This window comes from Daucus carota, chromosome 3 (assembly GCF_001625215.2).
Source record: "Daucus carota subsp. sativus chromosome 3, DH1 v3.0, whole genome shotgun sequence".
Classification (NCBI taxonomy): Eukaryota; Viridiplantae; Streptophyta; class Magnoliopsida; order Apiales; family Apiaceae; genus Daucus; species Daucus carota.
The window spans coordinates 57,191,364-57,211,222 of NC_030383.2; the positions used below are offsets into that span (position 1 = coordinate 57,191,364).

The window sequence follows — 19,859 nt, forward strand, 5'->3', positions numbered from 1 at the left end:
TGTGAACATCTCATATATGCAGTTAATCCTATTGCTTCTTCTTATCACTTGTAAAGACGTGCATCTTGGTTATTGGAGTCAATCCAGCTATACCCAGTTTTTTTGCTAACCTGATTGAGTCTCATTAGTCTTCTCACTTCACTTGCTTCTTTTAACCTTCCTTTACATGTGTAGATATTAGAAAGAAGTACATAATTTCCGGGATTATGAGGTTCGATCACAAACAGCCTCTCAGCAACTTCTACGCCCATTTCAAGATTCCCAAATCTATTACAAGCCCCGAGTAGAGCTCCCCAGACTGATGCACCTGGTTTAATCGGCATTGAATCTACAAAGTTCTTTGCTTCACCAAGTCGACCTGCACGACTAAGCAAGTCGACCATGCAAGCATAGTGCTCATGGCCAGGATTTATATTGTGTTGCTCACTCATGGCATTAAAGTAATAAAATCCTTCATCAACTCGGCCAGTATGGCTACAAGCAGATAAAACGCTAACAAATGTAATATAAGATGGTTTAATCCCCTCTTCAAGCATATTCTTAAACAATTCTATAGCCTGATGTGCACAGCCATGTTGTTGGAAGGAAGATATCATGGTCGTCCATGTTACCATGTTTTTACTTTCACATTCAACAAAGACTCGATTAGCAAGAGTCAAGCTACCACATTTTGCATACATTTTAATTAATGATCTTACAGTGCATAAATCATGCCCAAAACCAGTTTTAATTACCTGATTATGCACCAAGGAACCCTGATCAAATGCTGCAATGCTAGCAGCGGCATGTAGCACAGTAGAAAACATCACATCATCAGGAGATATCCCTTTTCTTCTCATAGCCCCAAAAAGATTCCATGCCTCTTCAAAATTCCCTTTTTGAACAAATCCCATAACAATAACATTCCACGTGACCGCATCTCTCTCTTCGATTATTTGAAACAACCCATACGCATCTTCATGTAACCCACATTTTATATACATGTCCATCAAAGAATTCTTTACATAAGCTAACGAAACCAATCCATACTTCACAACCACTCCATGAACCTGCCTCCCAAAATCCAAACTACCCATATTCCCACAGGCACTCAAAACACTCGAAAACGTCACTTCACCTGGCACAAATTCCCCACCAAGCACTTCTTTAAACACCCCAACTGCATCAACATACATCTTATTCCCCAAAAACCTACTTATCATCGAATCCCACGAAACAAGATTTCTCTTAGGCATTTCATCAAATACCTTCTTTGCCAAGCCCATATCACCACACTTCCCATACATATTAACCAATGCACTCCCAACAAACAAACACATCGCAACCCCATGTTTACATATCAAAGAATGAACCTGCTCCCCATTAAAAACAACCCCAACTTGACCACAAACAGGCAAAACAGCAGAAAAAGTGAACTCATTAGCCAAAACGCAAGCACCTATCATTTTCTTGAAAAAGATCAAAGCTTTATAACCCTCACTACACTTAGACAAGTGGGTAATAACTGAAGTATATGTAACAACATCTTTAACTTCGTCTTGGGTATTTTCAAACAATGTGAGACTTTGATCAAGATGACCGCATTTAGCATACAAGTTAAGGAGGTTATTGAAGACAAAAGATCCAGATATGAGGTTGGTAGTGATGATTTTTGAGTGAATTTGTGTGGCATGATGGTAATTAAAAGATTTGGTAATGAGTGAGTTGAGAATGGTTGGTGTGATTAATGGAGATAATGGTGTTTCTTGAACTTGTTTGTGAAAGAATCTGATGAAAATATGATTGGGGTTCAAGAATCGGATCATGTATGATAATGGAGCTCTGAAGAATAGGGAAGATATATCTATAATATCTATTCAGACAATTTTAAACACATGGGCTGGAAACTTGGAACTCTTTTGCAAGAACTGTACTTGAGCAGTTGAGCTTGTGAGTGAAAAAAATTGATAGAGGGAGCCTGAGCAGATTTAGAATGGTGATTTATTGCGTATAAATTATACTCCCTCCGTCCCTCCCATTTCTTATCGTTTGGGTTGGGCACGGAGGTTAAGAAATATGTATAAAATAGTGGAAAAGAGAAAGAAAAGTGGATGAAGTGGTTGGACTCATTGATTTTTAATGTATAAAAAGAAGATAGTGGTGTAAAAGTAGTGTGAAAAGTAAAAAAAAGTGAAGAAGTGGTGGGACCCATCAACTATTTTGGGTAAATTTTGAAATGTAAAGAAATGGATGGGACATCCCAAAAAGGAAAGTGTAAAGAAATGGAAGGGACGGAGGGAGTAATAATTTAATGCGATTAAATTGTGAATTTAAATTATTTATTTGAATATTATAATTGATTCGTGAATTATTAAAAGAAATAAATAATAATACATTTAATATTTATTTCAAAAAAATAATACATTTAATAAATTATTTATTTAGTGTTGATATTTATTAGAAAAGTTAAAGATAAAATAAATTATACATAAAATAAATTTTATCAACTTCTGATTTTTAAAATTTAATTTTAAATCGACTAATAACTATTTTTAATTTGGAATAGAACATATATTAACCCATACTAACACAAATAAAGTAATTTCAATAACTATTATCAAAAAAAAAAAAGTAAATTCAATAACTGTATGTTTAGGTAAGCGATATGTAATCAGATTTCCTTAAAAAGTGTTTAATTATGCGTATTGTGTTCTTTGTTGAAACTTAATAGAAACCAATTTTATGACGTGTTTACTTGATCTTCCTTCCTGGTGGGGGTTATCCGGCCCCTGGCAAGGTTTTTCTCTATTTGAAGTCAAACTCAGACTAATTAATTCTTGCATAATTCAACTTTAAAAGGATTTACAAGTGTTACATGATACTCCCTCCGTCCATTTTTACATGTCCACTTTGAAAAAAAAATTTGTCCCAAATTACTTGTCCACTTCTCTTTTCAAAGCAACTTTTTGTATGTTTTTCCAAAAATTAACAACTTCCAATGTTTGACTAGCATATATATACACACAACTCTATCTAATTCATTACATTTATCAAGGATATGTATGAAAACAAGATATCCAACTAACATTTTTTTAAGATGCGTTATTTTTTCAAAAGGGACAAGTAAAAGGAGACGGAGGGAGTAGTACCAAGTTATAACCAAGATCATGACATTTTGTTTGGTCAAGGCTTAGTATGGATGGTTCTTTACTGAACTGATGGATAGTTTCTTATTTATCGTTTAAATTAATTGTGCCCTATGGGTGGGGGCTTGGGGCTGTAAATCAACTGGTTTTCCACGATGCCAAAACTTGTTAACAAGAAATCAAGAACTTGTTAACTAACTTTTTTTTAATTTTTTTGTACAGTGTGCAAGTAGTGTTCTTTTGTAAGTTTGACTAATCTACTTATTAGCCCAACAGGTTCGTGTCAAGCCTCCCTCCGAACCTGAGCCTAACTCCGAACCTAACATCTTCTCATATATATAAAAAAAAGATGTTATTCATGAGACTCGAACTCGGGACCTCTCCAATACAAATACATCACTCAAACGACTTGAGCTACACAAACAATTAGTTTATTACTCAAAAGCATTAATCACATACTTTAAAACTTTTGTATTTATATTCGTCTCAATATCTTATTTATTTGAGATGAGTTATTATTTCAGTTAAGTCTCATATATTGTTTACATGATAGATTAATATCTATAAATTAATTATTTACATAAATAAATTTAAAATTAAAAAAATATGAATAATCGGGTTCGTGCCATGATTCGGATTTCAAAAAATAGATATAATTCGTATTCGAATTCAAATCTAACTTAATAGTTTAAACGAGCACCGATACAATATTATAGAAATTTTAAGTCATGAATGTGAGAAATAAGCACAAAAACTGAGGTTTAAGCGAGCATCTTTGAAAGGAAAAATTGATGGGCTTTCAACATGGGCTATGTCATATTAATTTTTTTATTATAAAAGGCAATTTATAAAGAGATTACAATATTTTGGAGAACACGAAATAAGGTGACTGAAAGAATATTCCTATGTAGAATATTTTTTTATTTTAAACTTATGAATTCAGAATTTGATGTGTAACTAAATCTTTTTTTAAAAAAATTATAGATATAAGGATAATGACAATACATCAAATTTGGTGTCGGAAAATATATCTAAATGATATAATTTTGATGATATATGTATTTGAAATACTATAACTTGTGATATGAAGGTGAATTTAAGGAAATTTTATATTGTTAATCAAAAGTCAAACACATAATAATAAAACGCGTTTACGAGAACTACTAAAAAGATTTGAGTTATAAATTTTACTTTGTTAAATAAAATAACACAGAGAAATAAGTTATATATATTAAAGTCTTAAAACTATAATTTTTAATATGCCATCATCCAATATATAACATACCAGTTAAATAAAATGATTCAAACTACAGTTAAATTAATCATTTACAAATTAAACTAATAAAATATAATTAATTCTGAACCGGATAATCTGACGCGATACGGTGAAACTAATATCTGATTAAACGGGACTAGAACAAAAATAGTTTTTTCATGATTCAAAATATCGAATATATAACTTGATCTTTAACAATTGAACATGATATGCCACATTGATCACTCCTAATAAATACGAGTATCAAAATATTAAAAATGTGAGTTTGCACAAAGCTAAAAAAGTAACTACACGACTAATTGAACTAAATATTTTATGGTTTTATGAACTTCATGATGCCTAACTCATATCTACTCTCTTTTTGCTATTTGAAATTCCATAAAATCATTTGTTTGAGATCTGTTTTATAACGATTACATGAAAAATCATTAAAAGTCTTAATAGACAAGCTCAAAAAATTAATTATAGAAAATTAAAATTTTATAACGAGATAATGTTATAACATACTGTATCAAAGTAATATTCATCTAATATTTTTAAATTAACAATAAAAATATAATACATTGAAGTACTATATAATTGATATGAAAAATAAAAGGATAAGACACATCAAAGGTGTCAGAAATTTTTGGGGTGCAATTATATGGTTAGTAGTTCAATTGATACTTTTATAATAAAATAAGATACATGTCTTTTTACGTACAACATATGTTTCAATTTTTATTTATACAAAATGTGTGCAACATATGCTATATACAAAATGTGTGCAACATATGCTAAAAAGAATGTGTTGATGATCTGCTCCATCATGTATCACTTTAACAATTATGCAAACGTACGCTCAAAAAAGAAGAAATAAATGTAGGGCAACGCGGACCACACATCTTCATTTAATCATGATTTAGGATATCGTAATTCACATATCAAAAACAGGTTTTCATCAAAATCATGGTATATTAGTTGAAATAATTTAATAATTTCAACAATAAATTACAGATACTTTTAATGAAGTATAATATATTTAAAATTTAAAATTTCAGTATTAATTTCGAATATAATTTTGAACATTGATAATATGATAATGGTCTCTATATCCTAACGAATTTGAATATAGAAATATCAGTTCAAATGTAGTTTTTGATCTATAATTTTTTTAAAAAATATACTCCCTTCGTCCTATTTTAAGTGATCTTATTTGACTTTCACGGAGATTAAGAAAAAAGTAGTAAAAAAGAGGAAATTTAGTTGGAAAATGGGTAAAATGGTGGAATATATCAAAATTTAATAATAGATTTGAGATAGTGATGGTAAGTAGTGAGTGTAATAGTGTTTATTTAATATAAAAGAGTATAAAATAGAGAAGTAGTGTGTGTAATAATGATAAGTAGTGTTTAAAAATAGTAAGTATAGTAAGTTCATTATTTTAGTTAGAGATGTCTCAAAAAGGAATAAGGGTCATATAAAATGGAATGAAGGGAATAGTACTTATTATTACTATTAATGCAAGCTTGCATATATTACATTTTTCATGTTTACATATTTTGTCAAAAAGTAAAACGTAATAGTTACGCTCGAAACAATATGATGACACACAGATATTATTTAAAACATAATACAAACTCAAGGTCCGTACAAGAACAATATAATGACATATGAATATTATTTAAAATACAGCAAAAACTAGAGCCCCGTGCCTCGCACGGGCTTTTATGCTAGTTAACCCAAAATATTGAACATGTCATGGAAATGTCAAGAATTAAAAAATTGTGTGGGCAGAAGGTAATTAATTTTATATTTCTTTGGTCATATTCAAGTTCATTTATATTTATAATTGGTTCAGGAGCTATATTTGTAAATTGTAACTTCAGAATTTGCCCTCTAGACAGTAGGTTGTGCGATCTACTCAGGCTGGACTGTGCCAAGAAATTCATGTGATATTGTGTAATGTCCTTACTTTGCCGAGTTGCTGATGGTTTCAGGTTTATGACAAACAGCATGAGCTTGCAGAATACCAATAATAAGAATCCTACAAATATACGCACAAATGCTGAAGAAATCATTAAATACATGCTCGCCCTGCAAAGTACCACTGACAAAGTGATCTAAACGAGCATGCTCACAGGAATTACATCCAACATCGTCTGACAGAATAATTAAGGTGCAACATGAGTGCTTTCTTCCTAGGTTCATTTCTAGTTTTGTAATATTTGAATTTAGTTCCTAATTCCAGAGGAAGTAGTTTCATAAATTTACTCGATACTAAATTACAGTTCTTCGTGAATTCTTTTATCCTGTGAAATTGACTTTGGTTGGTTTTCAAGGAGGTACCTTGTCGCCAATGATGCATGTAGAGCAGCACCGTATGGTAATGCACCTTCATTAACGGTGTAGTAAGGGGAGTGACCTGATTCAGGTTTTCCTTGGGTCTCATTATGCATTCCGACAAAATAAAAGTATCCTGGAATAGCCTCTGCAAAAAACGAGAAGTCTTCTGCTCCCATTAGTGGTTGCATTTCTTTAAGGTTCTCTGCTCCTAACACGTCCTTCACAACCGTTTGGAAATGCTCGTGCAAGTCTTCGTTATTCACAGTTACAGGGTAAAAGTTTTTTCCGAAGCTGACACTTGCTTTGCACCTCTGCACAGCAGCTTGTCCTGTAATAACCTGTCAATTATTTAGCTAATTATTTTTCTTTCTAAAATGGTTGCAGAAAAAACAAGATTCATGCTTCTGTTTTTATGAGAAGTAACAATGTTAAATTTTAAATCACTGCCGTTCACCAGACACTCCAACACTCTCAGTCATTTTGCTGCTATATCAAAGCATACCAGCTTAACAGAGTGGGTTGGTTTTGTTGTTTTTTCTTGAATATTATCAATCTCACGTGCCCTATATTTAACTAGTATGAAATTTAGAAGTTTTACCTCTGTGATCCTCCCTTTTAATTTTTCAAAACTCTCTTTCGAAAATGCTCTAAATGTTCCACCAATTGTAACTGAATCTGGAATAACATTGAATGCTCCCCCGCCTTGGAACTTCCCAATTGTTACAACCTGTAAATTCAGGCTAAGCGTCAGAAATGCATTCATTTTTATATCTAGTCTATCTGTTCAAATTTTTCGCCAATTAAGAGAAGACGATGTTCAGGAAAAGATTGCACAGTACTCTTCTGTTCTACTGTAAGTTGTCATAGCTGTACTTTACAGCAAAGAAGGAGCTTATCTTTAAATTGTGCTTGGCCGCATATATAAATGTCACTAGTGGAGCCTACTTTTACTTGCGTATAATAGCAATCACAATTTTAAAACTTTATTTTGAGCTATAAGAGAATAATGTGTTCATTTCAGTTCTCTATGTACACATAACTGTGGGAGATGATTATATACAGATATGAGGGTACAAAAAGGATTTACCAATTGTAGAGACGAAAATTCACATGTGGCAAATAATATGTAGAGAATGAAAATGCACATGTTGCTAATAATACTGTAAAGTCTATAGTGGAACTTAATTTAAGAAACTTAATTTTTCTTTATAATGGTAGATGAGGAACAGAGGATGTATACAAGGAAAATAAGAAGTAATAAACCATAAGCTTGTTAACAATAACATAATCCTAGTCAATTTATTTCCTATTCATCGAACATGTAATAATAAATTAGTAGTCCTCCACGTTTCAATAGAAACAAAAATTATGGTTCCTCCATAAACTTGGCAAACATAAAAAATGAATTTCGGATGAAAAGAAGCCGACCACAGGGCTAATGATGGCAAAAACTCCCTAAATAGCTTATGTGTCAACATTATACTAGAGCTGACAACAGAGAGAACAGATTTTGTGCGTGAATGTGTATTACACACCTGGGAATCCAAGGGATCGGCTTCACGTGAAACAAGATGTTGCAAACTAACAACAACATTCGAAGCTGCTAAGATTGGGTCAATTGTGTGCTGGGGAATAGCTGCATGACCACCCTTTCCGCTAATTACAGCCTCAAAGTAACCACTAGCAGCTAAAATTGGTCCAGGCCGAGAGGCGATTTTACCTAGAGGATAATTGCTTGATATGTGCAGCCCAAAGATGGCTTCAACATTTTCAAGTGCCCCGTCATCTAGCATTTTCTTGGCTCCTCCACCTCCTTCCTCAGCTGGTTGAAAAACCAGAACTATGGTTCCCTAAATCAATATATTTATTATGACTTCAAATGTGCCAGGTACTAGTAATAATTTGAGGCTCATACAAAAACATTTTACATAATTGCATCAGGTTCCATGCAGAAGGAAAATTGTGAATACACTTTTCTTCCCTTCCTTTCCTGGGACAAAAAGCAGTGTACTACGTTCACCAAGGATTAGGTGAAAAACAACTGCATTATGCTATCGGAACTAATGGTCAGAAGAATTGCTAAAGAGGAACTGGCCAATATTCAATTAAAGCATTTACCTTTCAGACTGAGAATGCTTGGCAATTGGCATGGGCAACTTTAACATAAAATTGGATATATAAATTTGAAACAGAAGCTTGGTGTCACATATTATGCTATATCATATGCTACAAAGTACTAACTGCTTAGTCAACAGTTCTTAGGTATTGTAACGATTACAACTTAAAAAAGTAAATGATCCTGATGCTCAGTACATCATTTACAGCATAATTAATAAACAAACTTTAGTTATTATCTAGACTCATTGCAGAGTGTTCATCTACTATGTTTTGCATCTTTTAATTTAATGTGAAAGCATGCACAGTGAGAAGGTTGGATAATAATCTCGATTCTTCAAAACATGATACTAATCTTGAGTCTCTTAAACTCGGTCTGAACTTATATGAAGTCCGTCTTTACTAATTTTAGCAAGCCAAAACAAATAAATTTGCTTTTTTTCATGTCTAAACTGTACTTAACCAAACATACAGATCCAAATAAGTGTACCAGTGAATTTGTGGAAATATAATTGCATATTCATCATGACCATGACTATGCAAAACTGTAAGGAGCATCTACGACACAGATGGCAAATTATACTATAAACTAGCTGAAGAAAAATAAAGAAGAAGATACCTTTATATCATTCCGGTGCTCTTGAAGCATCTTTGCTGCTCCAAGAAGCATCGCAACATGAGCATCATGCCCACAACTATGCATCTTTCCAGGAATTTTACTTTTGTGCTCCCACTCCACTTCCTCCTATAGCATTAAAGCATTAAAACATCTCACTCAGCTTCGAAAAATATCCTCGAAAACACAAATCAGTACTAAATTCTAGTTACCTCCAAAATAAAATCACTATCAAGAAAGTTTTAAGCAGCAAAATTGCACAATGACATGCACAGAAACATTTAGCTACAACATAACATAACAAATTTAAACCACACATATCAAAATTAACAAAAATCTGACCAACCTGCATAGCCAAAGCATCCATATCAGCTCTTAGAGCAACAAAAGGAGGATCACCACTTCCAATGAAGCCAACAACACCAGTTACAGCAAAAGGGTGCTTATAAGATATTCCCATTTTATCAAGTTCAGTTCTTATAAGCTGACTAGTCTCAAATTCTTCATAACCAAGTTCAGGGTTTTCATGAATCTTTCTCCTGATTCTTATCATATAGTCTACAAGATCATTTCTTTTTGCAAAATTGAGGAAATTTAGAGGGATTTGAGTCAACCCTTCAGTCAGAAATGAATTTGACAAGGTGGGTGTTGAAAAAAACATGCAGATGCTAGAAATCAAGAACACCCATTTGAGTAACTCCATTAATTTGGTAGTTTGACCTTAGAATCTAATTTAGGCAAGTATAAGAAAATGGAGTCAAGTTTAGAGTGTATTATAAGAAGCTGCAGTGCTAGTCTAGACCTGGCCAAACGAACGAGTCGGCTGGTTCCGGCTCGTCTCGGCTCGCATATAAACTCGCATAAAAACGGTATCGTAACGAGACGTTCAGGACTCGTCTCGGCTCGTAGAAATAGACGAGGCGATCACGAGCCTGGGTTTGAGAAAACGTGGACGCCTCGTCTCGGCTCGTACGTATCGGCACGCACGCATGACTCGTCTCGGAGATGTCTCGCTTCGCCCGTCTCGCGCCAACTCGTCTCGCACGTCGACGACTCGTCTCGGCCGTCTCGCCGACTCGTCTCGGCCGTCTCGCCGACTCGTCTCGGCCGTCTCGCCCGTCACGGGTTCTTCCCAACGGCACTCTGCAGCAACTCTGCACTCTGCAGCAACACAGTTCACTGCAGAGATAGCGACCACTCCTTCATCTTTGCAACGGCTAGCTAGCAACTGTTCTTCCCAACGGCTACCTGCAGGCTGCCCAACGACTGAACCTGCAGGCTGCAAGGCTGCAGCAAGCAACGGCTCCAAGGCTCCGAGCAACGGCTCTTAATCAGTTAATATAAATATGCAACGGACCTCCATGCCTATCACACCAGCTCTGAACTTCTATCCCCATTCTTTTACTCTCTCTCATTCTCTTACTCTCTCGAATTTCTCCGTCACTCACATCCGGCGTGCTTAAAATTTTCCGGCGAGTTACAATATTTTGTCAAGCTTTATTTAATTATCCTACAAGCTTTGTTTTACAAATGGCTGAAGGCACAGGCACACGATCATCACAAGGATCCACCCAAGCTACTTCGATGCGACCCCCTCGACCCAATACTCTGGAACCCGGTTAGTTTTTAAAATTTATTTAATTTTGCTTTTTAAGTGTTTTACTAATTTTATATCCGATATTAATTGATATGTGTTTTATTTTTGTAGGCAATGCTTCGGGTTCGCTCTCATCATATGTATGAAACTATTTTTCCCGAGAAAAAATACAGGAAGATCCGAGTCATTATAGACTTTTTTGTTTACTTTGCATCGAAAAGGGCAAAAATCCATCACCTTTGATGCATCCTAAAGGGGCCGGTACGGGTGGACTTGATCGTCATTTGAAAAAACATCACGGAATAACGAAAGAAAATCACGAAAGTGGAGCGGCACGTGGAGGTACATCACAACAAACTCAAATGGGTGGTTTTATGACTTCGTCTCCCGGTGGAGGTATGCCTTTCGCTTATAATCGAGATAGAATGATCGAACAATTTGCCACTTATGTTACGTTAGATGAGTTACCTTTTTCACATGGAGAAAGTGATAATTTAGAACACATGATAAAAACTAGCATAAATCCCGCATTTAGAAGAATTCCTAGGAACACACTTAAACGTCACACACAAAAACAATATTATGGTCAACGAGCACAATTAATAGAATATTTTCATGATTTTGATGGTATGGTTTCTTTAACTAGTGATTGTTGGAGTTCGAGTCAAGGTGAGCCATTTATTTGTGTTACCGTGCATTGGATTGATTCTGATTATTATTTACAAAAACGAATAATTGCATTTGATGTTATGGATGAGAGACACACCGGTTACAACATTAAACAAAGAATTTTAGAAACAATAAATGAATTTAATTTGCTTCACAAGGTGTTTACGATATCCTTAGATAATGCCTCTTCGAACAATAAAGCTATGGAATATATTAGGAGTGATATTCCCACTATAATAGATGGCCTTAGAATCTAATTTAGGCAAGTATAAGAAAATGGAGTCAAGTTTAGAGTGTATTATAAGAAGCTGCAGTGCTAGCTGTGCTACCTGCCAAATATTTTTATATCTGTAGAATATAAATCCTGAAGGCAAAAACGCGTCTTAATTACGTGGACTGCCCCTCTCGAGCCTCTTATTTACGGGCACTGCCATTGGTCATTAATGTCTGACACTGCTGTTTGATTTTTAGACACCCTTTCAATTATGGCTATCAAATCAAACTCTGTGTAATTATTTGACTTTAGCTCTCTAATTTCAAATTTCATTGTTCTGCTTTTGTTCTGTTTTCCCCCCCACAAGCTTTCTCTGCTCTAGCCTCAAGTTTCCTCCGCCATTTACTCCCTCCGTCCCGGCCAATTCTTTACGTTTGGTTTGGGCACGGAGGTTAAGAAATATGTATAAAGTAGTAGGAAAGAGGAAAAGAAAGTGAGTGAAGTGGCGGGACCCATTAATTTTTAATGTATAAAAGAGAGTTAGTGGAGTAAAAGTAGTGTGAAAAGGAAGTTAAAGTAGTGTGAAAAGGGAGGAAAAGTTGGGAAGTGGTAGGACCCATTTACTATTTTTGGTAAGTTTTGAAATGTAAAGAATTGGATGGGACATCCCAAAGAGGAAACTGTAAAGAATCTGCTGGGACAGAGGGAGTATCTTATTAACAAACAAATGGATTTTTCAATGGGTCAGGTAAAGAATCAGCATATAAAATTTCTTAAATTTTTCTGTTTGTACAGTGATTTCATCAAATGAACTCTGTTTGCGCAGCCTAACAATATGTCTGGTTCTGATTCTGATGGGTTGGATCATGGTTGGATGTCTGCTGATTTTAGTTTTGATTCATCTTTGCAATCTGGTGAGTGCTCTAATAGCTGCCTGTTAAATTTTTTGTGTGTTCATTTGGATGTTTTATTTTTTGCTTGCCACGATGTTCATACTTCTATATCATATAGGCAGCGTTTTACCTTCGTTTCAAGTTGACCACACCTGGCTTGCAGCTGCTTGTGGTCACTGTTCCGGCGGCAAGCATGGTAGAACTCCTCTGTACGATGTTTCCAATCAGTCTCTCTCTCTATCTCGGCAGGTATAGCAAATACTGTGAGCATTGTGAATGTATGACAGCTTATGATTTCTCTTACTTATATGTCATATGTCTTTTATTACATCTTTAGAAATCTCCTGGTCCTTCTAGAAAGTTCTGTTTAGATTCCGGTCGTGTTTTCTCCGATGAAAATAATCATTTTTCATGTCGTTCTACAACTAAATCAGGTAAGATAAATGTCACTGTGTCAATTATATTAACTCCTTTTTCCAGTTATGTCTAATTCCTGTCTAATGAGTTGCATATAAGTTCAAAAAGGACGGCATGATTGTTCAGACAGAGGTTTCCCAACCTCCATGTCTAGAAGATTTGTGAGTGAAGCTGTGATTGTTGAAGAAATAAGTCTTGATCATGTAATCTCAGACGATATTTCTGCTGTACAAGATGCGGTGTTTCGTTATAACTCCCACTACTCCTTTACATTGATAATGTTTTTTCATACAATACTATTTTGCCTTTAGGTACTCCTAAGAAGAGTAGTTTTAAAAGGAAAGGTCGTTTTCCTGCTGATGAGGTGAATGAGAAACTTGCTTTTGGTAACTCTCTCTGCTGCGTAGCCTGAAGCTTCATCCGCCATTACTTCTTAATGACAAACGAGTGGTTTTTTCAATAGGTCAGGTAAAGATCAAACATCTAAAAACCTCTTTAATATAGTTTGGATTCCTCTCTGCAATCTGGTGACTGATTCTTGTGTTCCCTGTTAAAGTTTTTATGTATTCATTTGCGTGTTTTCTTTTTCATCCGTCTATAACGTTTTTTGCTTAGCTTGCGAGTGTGCGTAGCACAAGATATGATATCCGGTATGTAAATTAATTTTCGACCAATGTCAGTTGTGATGTGCAGAACAATCTTCATGAACTCTGGTCCCTCATGAACTTTCTACTTCGGGAGATTTTTATTTCAACAGAAACTTTTGATGAATGGTTTGCAATCTCTGGGGAAAATGACTAGGAAGAGGTTGTTCAACAGCTTCACAAGATACACTACTCACTGTCTTTAAGTTTGTTGTCCGCCGTTGCAATATTATGCTATTGTAATTATGTTTTTGCTTATGTTAGGTCCTCCGTCCATCCCTTCTGAGAAGGTTGAAGTCAGATGTTGAGAAGGGCTTGCCTCCAAGAAGGAGACAATACTCAAGGTTGGTATGTCCCAAATGCAGAAGCAGTATTTTAAGGTTTTATTACAGAAGGATCTCTAGGTTGTAAATTTATGTAGTTTTCTTTTGTTTTGGGCTATAGTTGCTGCATTGGGTATTTTGTATTACATCTAATTCTTTTTTGTACGTATTTCATCAAAGTCCAATGTCTCATATATCCTATCTGTTTCACTTTTGTTATACAGGCATGAATTTCACTTCTTTAATACAGAGGCTTACTGAGCTGTATGAAAAAGAAGTTCGCTTTCTTATTGTTGGTATAAGCTGGTTTTACAAATTTTCCATATAGTTAACTACACAGATAATTGCTTTATACATTATGTCCTATTTTGTGTGGAGACAAAAGTTTGGATGGTAATTTTGTTTTGCTCGCCGTAGCAAGTTAATCAGAAGAATCAATCAAAAGATTCAGTTGAAGCGGATGAGCCTGAAGGTTTGGCTTTTTTTCTGTTTCTGTTATGTAGCCACTTTTTCTTTTCTTTTCTTTTCTTATTTGGTAATGCCTTGAATTTCTGTTGATTATATAGATATATGGGAGACCCTTTGACCACTGAGGAACAGGAAGAGAAGGAGCAGTTGCTGGAAGAGGTGATACAGGAGTCTTTGTGTGGCTGTTAGTATGTTTGTAAGTTACTTGAAATTGCTCTGTGTATACTACTGCAACCACCCGTGCAAGGCACATGAGCTTTTTAATTATTTATAAACTTTTTAAATATATATTAAATGGTGTGAAAAAATGTAATTTATAAATTTGTATCATGCCAAAGTATTAAATTTTTTTTCTATCAAATTTTAAATTATTTAAGTAGAATATGTGACGCCAACTCCTATTAGATTATATTTATAAATGTATTTTAGTTTAGAATTATTATAATGTGATTTAAATATTTTTCTAAAAAATTTTTATGGTTCGAGATTAAAATTGATAAACACAATTTGTTTTGAATTAAGAAGATGAATCATAAACATGCAATAAGATGGTAGAATTTGTTTTGGATTAAGAAAATTTTTTTGTATTCGTTCCTCGCATAAATCGGGCTCATTAATTTTAAAAGATATTAGATAAAAATAATTTCGTGATGGTGCAATTTACATGATTCTACAAATAAAACTGGTAGAAAATATTTATTTTGGATTAAAAAAATCATAAACACGTGAAATACAGAATTTGTTTTGGATTGAGAAAAGGAATTATAAACATGCAAGTAGATATCAGTTATCTTATGGAACAGAAGTTAATTTTGTTCTAATCTAACGGTGCTTATTTGTTCAATATACGATCCGATGGATAAAAATAATTTTGTGACGGTGCGATTTATACGATTTTACAATTAAAATTTGTAGGAAATATTTATTTTAGATAAAAAAAATCAAAAACACATGAAAAATAGAATTTGTTTTGGATTTAGAAAAGGAATTATAAACATGCAAGTAGATGTCAGTTTCCTTACAGAACAGAATTTAATTTTGTTCTAATCTAACGGTGCTTATTTGTTCAATATACCATCCAACGGCTCATAAGCTTTTGGACCATAGGACCATGCGACCAAATTATCTCCCTTACATAATGGAGAGAATTCGTTGGTACTCTACTCATGTCCAAGCTTTTTTCTACTAATGCGAAGCCTGACAAGAAATCAGACTTAATATATTTGTACAAATTTTGCTATCATCCGGCGAAGTATCTTTTCTGTTTAGCAATATAGTTTCATATACATTAGGCTATATATAATTTGATGTCTGTCTGGATCTATGATCAGTGTTCAGCATGTATGATATGAAAACTATGAATATTGTTGTAGCATTAGTCTCAACAAAATGGATCACCTCGGAATTATATTTTTTGTTTAAAATATTTTGGCAATTATGTGTGAATTTGGTTTAAACTTTTTTAATTCTTTTTATTTTTATTAAGCTTATGTTTTTATTCATTATATTGTGTATTTTATTTCTGAATCAAATTTATTTAAAAAATAAATTATATATATAAGAATATAAATTTATTAAAATTTTGAAATAAATCAAAAATGTGAATTGAATAGTAAAGGAAGAAAATTTAAAATGATTATGATTGAAAAATAAAAAAATAAGATAAAATAAGTATAATATGATAGAAGGAATCAAATTTGGAGGGGTTGCTCTGCTCTGTCTTACTCTTCTTCTCTTACTCATCAAGAGAAACTGTCAAACACATAGAGTAACAATGATGATTTTATAATAAATGTTTGATAGGTGACTTGGTTACATTTCTACTCCAAACTCATTACACAACATAATTATGTACTGCCACCTAGAATAATACTTCCTCTGTAAGGACGTGAAACAGATTTTAATGCTTCAATATAGTATAATTCTATAAATTATTTTTTAAATTTTTTTTTCTTAAAAATATGACATTATTTTTATATAAAAAAGAAAATTTTAAAAATAAATTGTAAAACTATATATTTTATAAGAGCTTAAAAAGCGAACGTATTAAGAAGGTGTGTGGTCAACTCATCAAGTGCTTGGAGTGTAGCTATTTAAAACTTTGAAGTTAATTAATAGTATCAGTGTAGATTTTTCAAAGTCACAAAAATGCATTTTAATCATCAATGACTGAAGAGTGATGTTATTATAATTTAAATTAATTAATACGTTAAATTGCTTATTTGAAGTTATAAAGTTGGTATTATATAATATTTTTTAAGAGAAAATATGATATTTACTTTAATCTTTTATTGCTACCATCTAAATGTTCAAAATTAGATTTCTAATTTAGGAAGATAAATTTTTGTAAGTGATTCCTCGATTTGTTAGTCTTTAAAAAATTTAATACATAACACTTCTACTTGATGTATCAAATCTCTTTTACATTCGTGACAAGAAAAATTAATAAAATTAATCTATTAATATCATTAACCATCATTATAAATTTTTAAGTATTTAATACGTTGACTTGCTTATTAGAAATTTTTAAGTCTTTCCAAATTATTTCACAAATGTTAAATTGCTAAGAAAATATAATTAAAAATATCATTTATAAAATTATATTATTGTGAATAACATATATTGATTAATTAATTTCAAACTATATGGTAATTACATTAAAATTTGTGTAAATCTGTAAAAACTATAATCTTCATAAAACTAAGATATAGGGGCCGTTTAGGTTAGCTTAAAAGAATTGACTTCTTACTTATAATAAAGAAGTGGAGTAGAATTGATAAGTAAATAAGTTAATAAGTGTTTAGGAAAGAAGCAGAAGCTGTGAGGGAGAAGCTAGCATTCTCAGCTTCTACTTTCTTACACAAACGGGTCAAGAGAAGCAGAAGCGAGAAGCAGTTTCTGCTTCTCTCAACCAAACAGGCTCATAATTTGACATATTTTCTATTAAATTTGAAATGATGATATTTGCTTAAAAAATATAATTTTAAATTTAATAAAATTAAAAATTAATTTATCTTTTATTATAATTTAATATGTTAAAATTATGATAATATTTAGAAAATATATATTTAAAAATCGAGGCATGGCCGAGCGGCCATGCCAAGTGACCTTGATATAATAATTATGCAAGAATAATCAATTTTACACTACAATAATTAATAATTTGTTAATAATATCACCTCAAAATGTTAATATCTCAAGAAGTTATATAATTTTATAACAGCACGTATTGAAAAACTTTCGTGTAAACTTTTTGTTTAACAAATCAACATATTTGTTATTATCACAACACACATTTTTAAAAATGCGAAAATCAACAAATTCAAATAGCAACAGTTCACCGTATTGAGACCAAAATCAGAAAACAAATCCCCCACCCCCAACAATTTCGAATTTTCACGATCATAAACAACTTCAATCTTATACTCATTCCTCATGGAAAGAATCCAATTGCCACTTAGATTATTTCGCTGCATGTCACAGAACTTTTGCGGGATAGACTGAAAAAGAAAAGAATCGTCAAATAGGAACAGACAAATGCATAAGAGCAGCCTATGAAGATTGCAGAGAAACTCACAAGTTCGTTTGAAGAGCAGTCATCATAGATTAGAAACTTGAATAAATCACGTACGTATGTTGGCCACTCCATTTGCGTTAATCAAAGCTGAACCAAAATCAAAAGATGAAGGAATGATAAAGAAAAGTGAAGTAAGAAACCCAACAGAAATTTTGTATATTGGGATATTGAAAAGTGAGGGTTCTTTCATTTAAGGAGGTATTTTTGATTAGTAACTAAACAATTCAAAATAAAACTTCCTGGACGGTTAATTGGCAATAGCGGTTGTTAATTATTTGTTTTTATTTCAGTTATGTGAACTAAAATTTGATTGTATATTACCAATAAAAATTAAATGGCTGTAAATATTTTAATCTCGGCAAAAAACCATCAGAATTGATTATGTTAATTATTTGATGATCTCAATTAAATATGTGAGCCAAAAGTGAAGAGTTGAATAGAAGATAACTTAAAAAATATCATTGTTTAAGTTCTAAGTTTTTAATACGAATAAATAAATATATTTCAATTCAATCCAAAAATTAATTTGAAATAAATTATTAAGTATGTGGTCGGGTCATCCTAAGATGTGTTTCACAAAGTTATAACGCCAATTAAGTGAAAAGATAATTTTGCAATTCCCTCTTAGTGTTAGCCCAATTGTTATGCTTCGGCTCAATTGGTTAAATAAGAATGCTCACTGTGTTTCGTATATACATATGCAGTATTAAACAGAAATTATTAGGGACTTATGGTAGCACTTTAGGAAAGGCTTTTGTGTGGGCCTTTTGTTTGAAAAATTTCCATTCAACTTTTTCACAGTACTCCTGAGTAAGAATATACCGGCGGTAGCCGGGCAAAAGTCCTAGTATTTATAATATCTATTCAGACAATTTTAAACACATGGGCCGGAAATTTGGAACTCTGCAAACAAGAACTGTACTTGAGCTTTAATTGGTGAGTGAAAAAAGTAATAGAGGGAGGGGAGCCCTGAGTAGATTTAGAAGGGTGATCTATAATCTATAATAATTTAATATGATAAATTGTGAATTTAAAATATTTATTTAAATATTTTTATATTATAATTGATTTGTGAATTAAAATAAATAAATAATAATATATTTCATAAATTATTTATTTAATGTTAATATTTACTAAAAAAATTATAATTATTAAAAAAATTATACATTAAATAAATTTATCAATTTCTAATATTTAATTTTAAATCGACTTATGACTCATAATACATGTTAAATATTTTATAATTCAAAATAGAAAATAATTTTAACCCATATTAACACGGTTAAAGTAACTTCAATGACTTAAAATTTTGTATTTTTTGTAATAACCCGGATTTTTAAAAATATTTTTATTAATATTATAAATGATTTTATTAAAAAGAAAGGAATAAGATTTAATATTTTATTCCAGTTTAATGAGTTTTCAAGGTTTTATATTTAAACCCCGGGTTATTGTGTTATTGATAAATGATTATATTTTTAAAACTGATTTTCATATATTGTTTCGAAAATTCTAGATGATTATTATGTGAATATATGTGGTATGTGACTAAGTGTTACTTGTGGTATTGCTCGTTTAATTAATTATGGTGATTTATGAT

General features: G+C 32.4%; 3 protein-coding genes and 1 long non-coding RNA gene across 5 annotated transcripts; 1 reads left to right on the forward strand and 3 right to left on the reverse strand.

Moving 5' to 3' along the window:
* Positions 1-44: 44 nt before the first annotated feature.
* LOC135151581 (pentatricopeptide repeat-containing protein At2g13600-like) lies at positions 45-596 on the reverse strand. The gene has a single exon (XM_064090135.1). It carries the CDS (start codon positions 594-596, stop codon positions 45-47), a length of 552 nt encoding a protein of 183 aa, XP_063946205.1.
* A 49-nt stretch (positions 597-645) lies between these two features.
* LOC135151582 (pentatricopeptide repeat-containing protein At1g50270-like) lies at positions 646-1,445 on the reverse strand. Its single transcript, XM_064090136.1, has 2 exons — positions 735-1,445; positions 646-660 (listed from the first exon to the last, which is right to left on the reverse strand). The coding sequence occupies exons 1-2, from the start codon at positions 1,443-1,445 to the stop codon at positions 646-648; spliced, it is 726 nt and encodes a 241-aa protein (XP_063946206.1).
* Positions 1,446-6,436: 4,991 nt separating this feature from the next.
* LOC108213021 (IAA-amino acid hydrolase ILR1-like 4) lies at positions 6,437-10,250 on the reverse strand. Its single transcript, XM_017384743.2, has 5 exons — positions 9,804-10,250; positions 9,461-9,586; positions 8,262-8,576; positions 7,325-7,453; positions 6,437-7,064 (listed from the first exon to the last, which is right to left on the reverse strand). The coding sequence occupies exons 1-5, from the start codon at positions 10,158-10,160 to the stop codon at positions 6,666-6,668; spliced, it is 1,326 nt and encodes a 441-aa protein (XP_017240232.1). The 5' UTR covers positions 10,161-10,250; the 3' UTR covers positions 6,437-6,665.
* Positions 10,251-12,709: 2,459 nt separating this feature from the next.
* Positions 12,710-15,043, forward strand: LOC108213086 (uncharacterized). 2 transcript variants are annotated; one of them, XR_010290656.1, is made up of 6 exons: positions 12,710-12,851; positions 12,949-13,715; positions 13,928-14,054; positions 14,156-14,235; positions 14,439-14,686; positions 14,781-15,043. It is a non-coding gene; the product is annotated as an uncharacterized LOC108213086 (long non-coding RNA). The 2 variants fall into 2 exon arrangements; XR_001805165.2 differs by having other exon boundaries at positions 13,941-14,054.
* Positions 15,044-19,859: the final 4,816 nt, after the last annotated feature.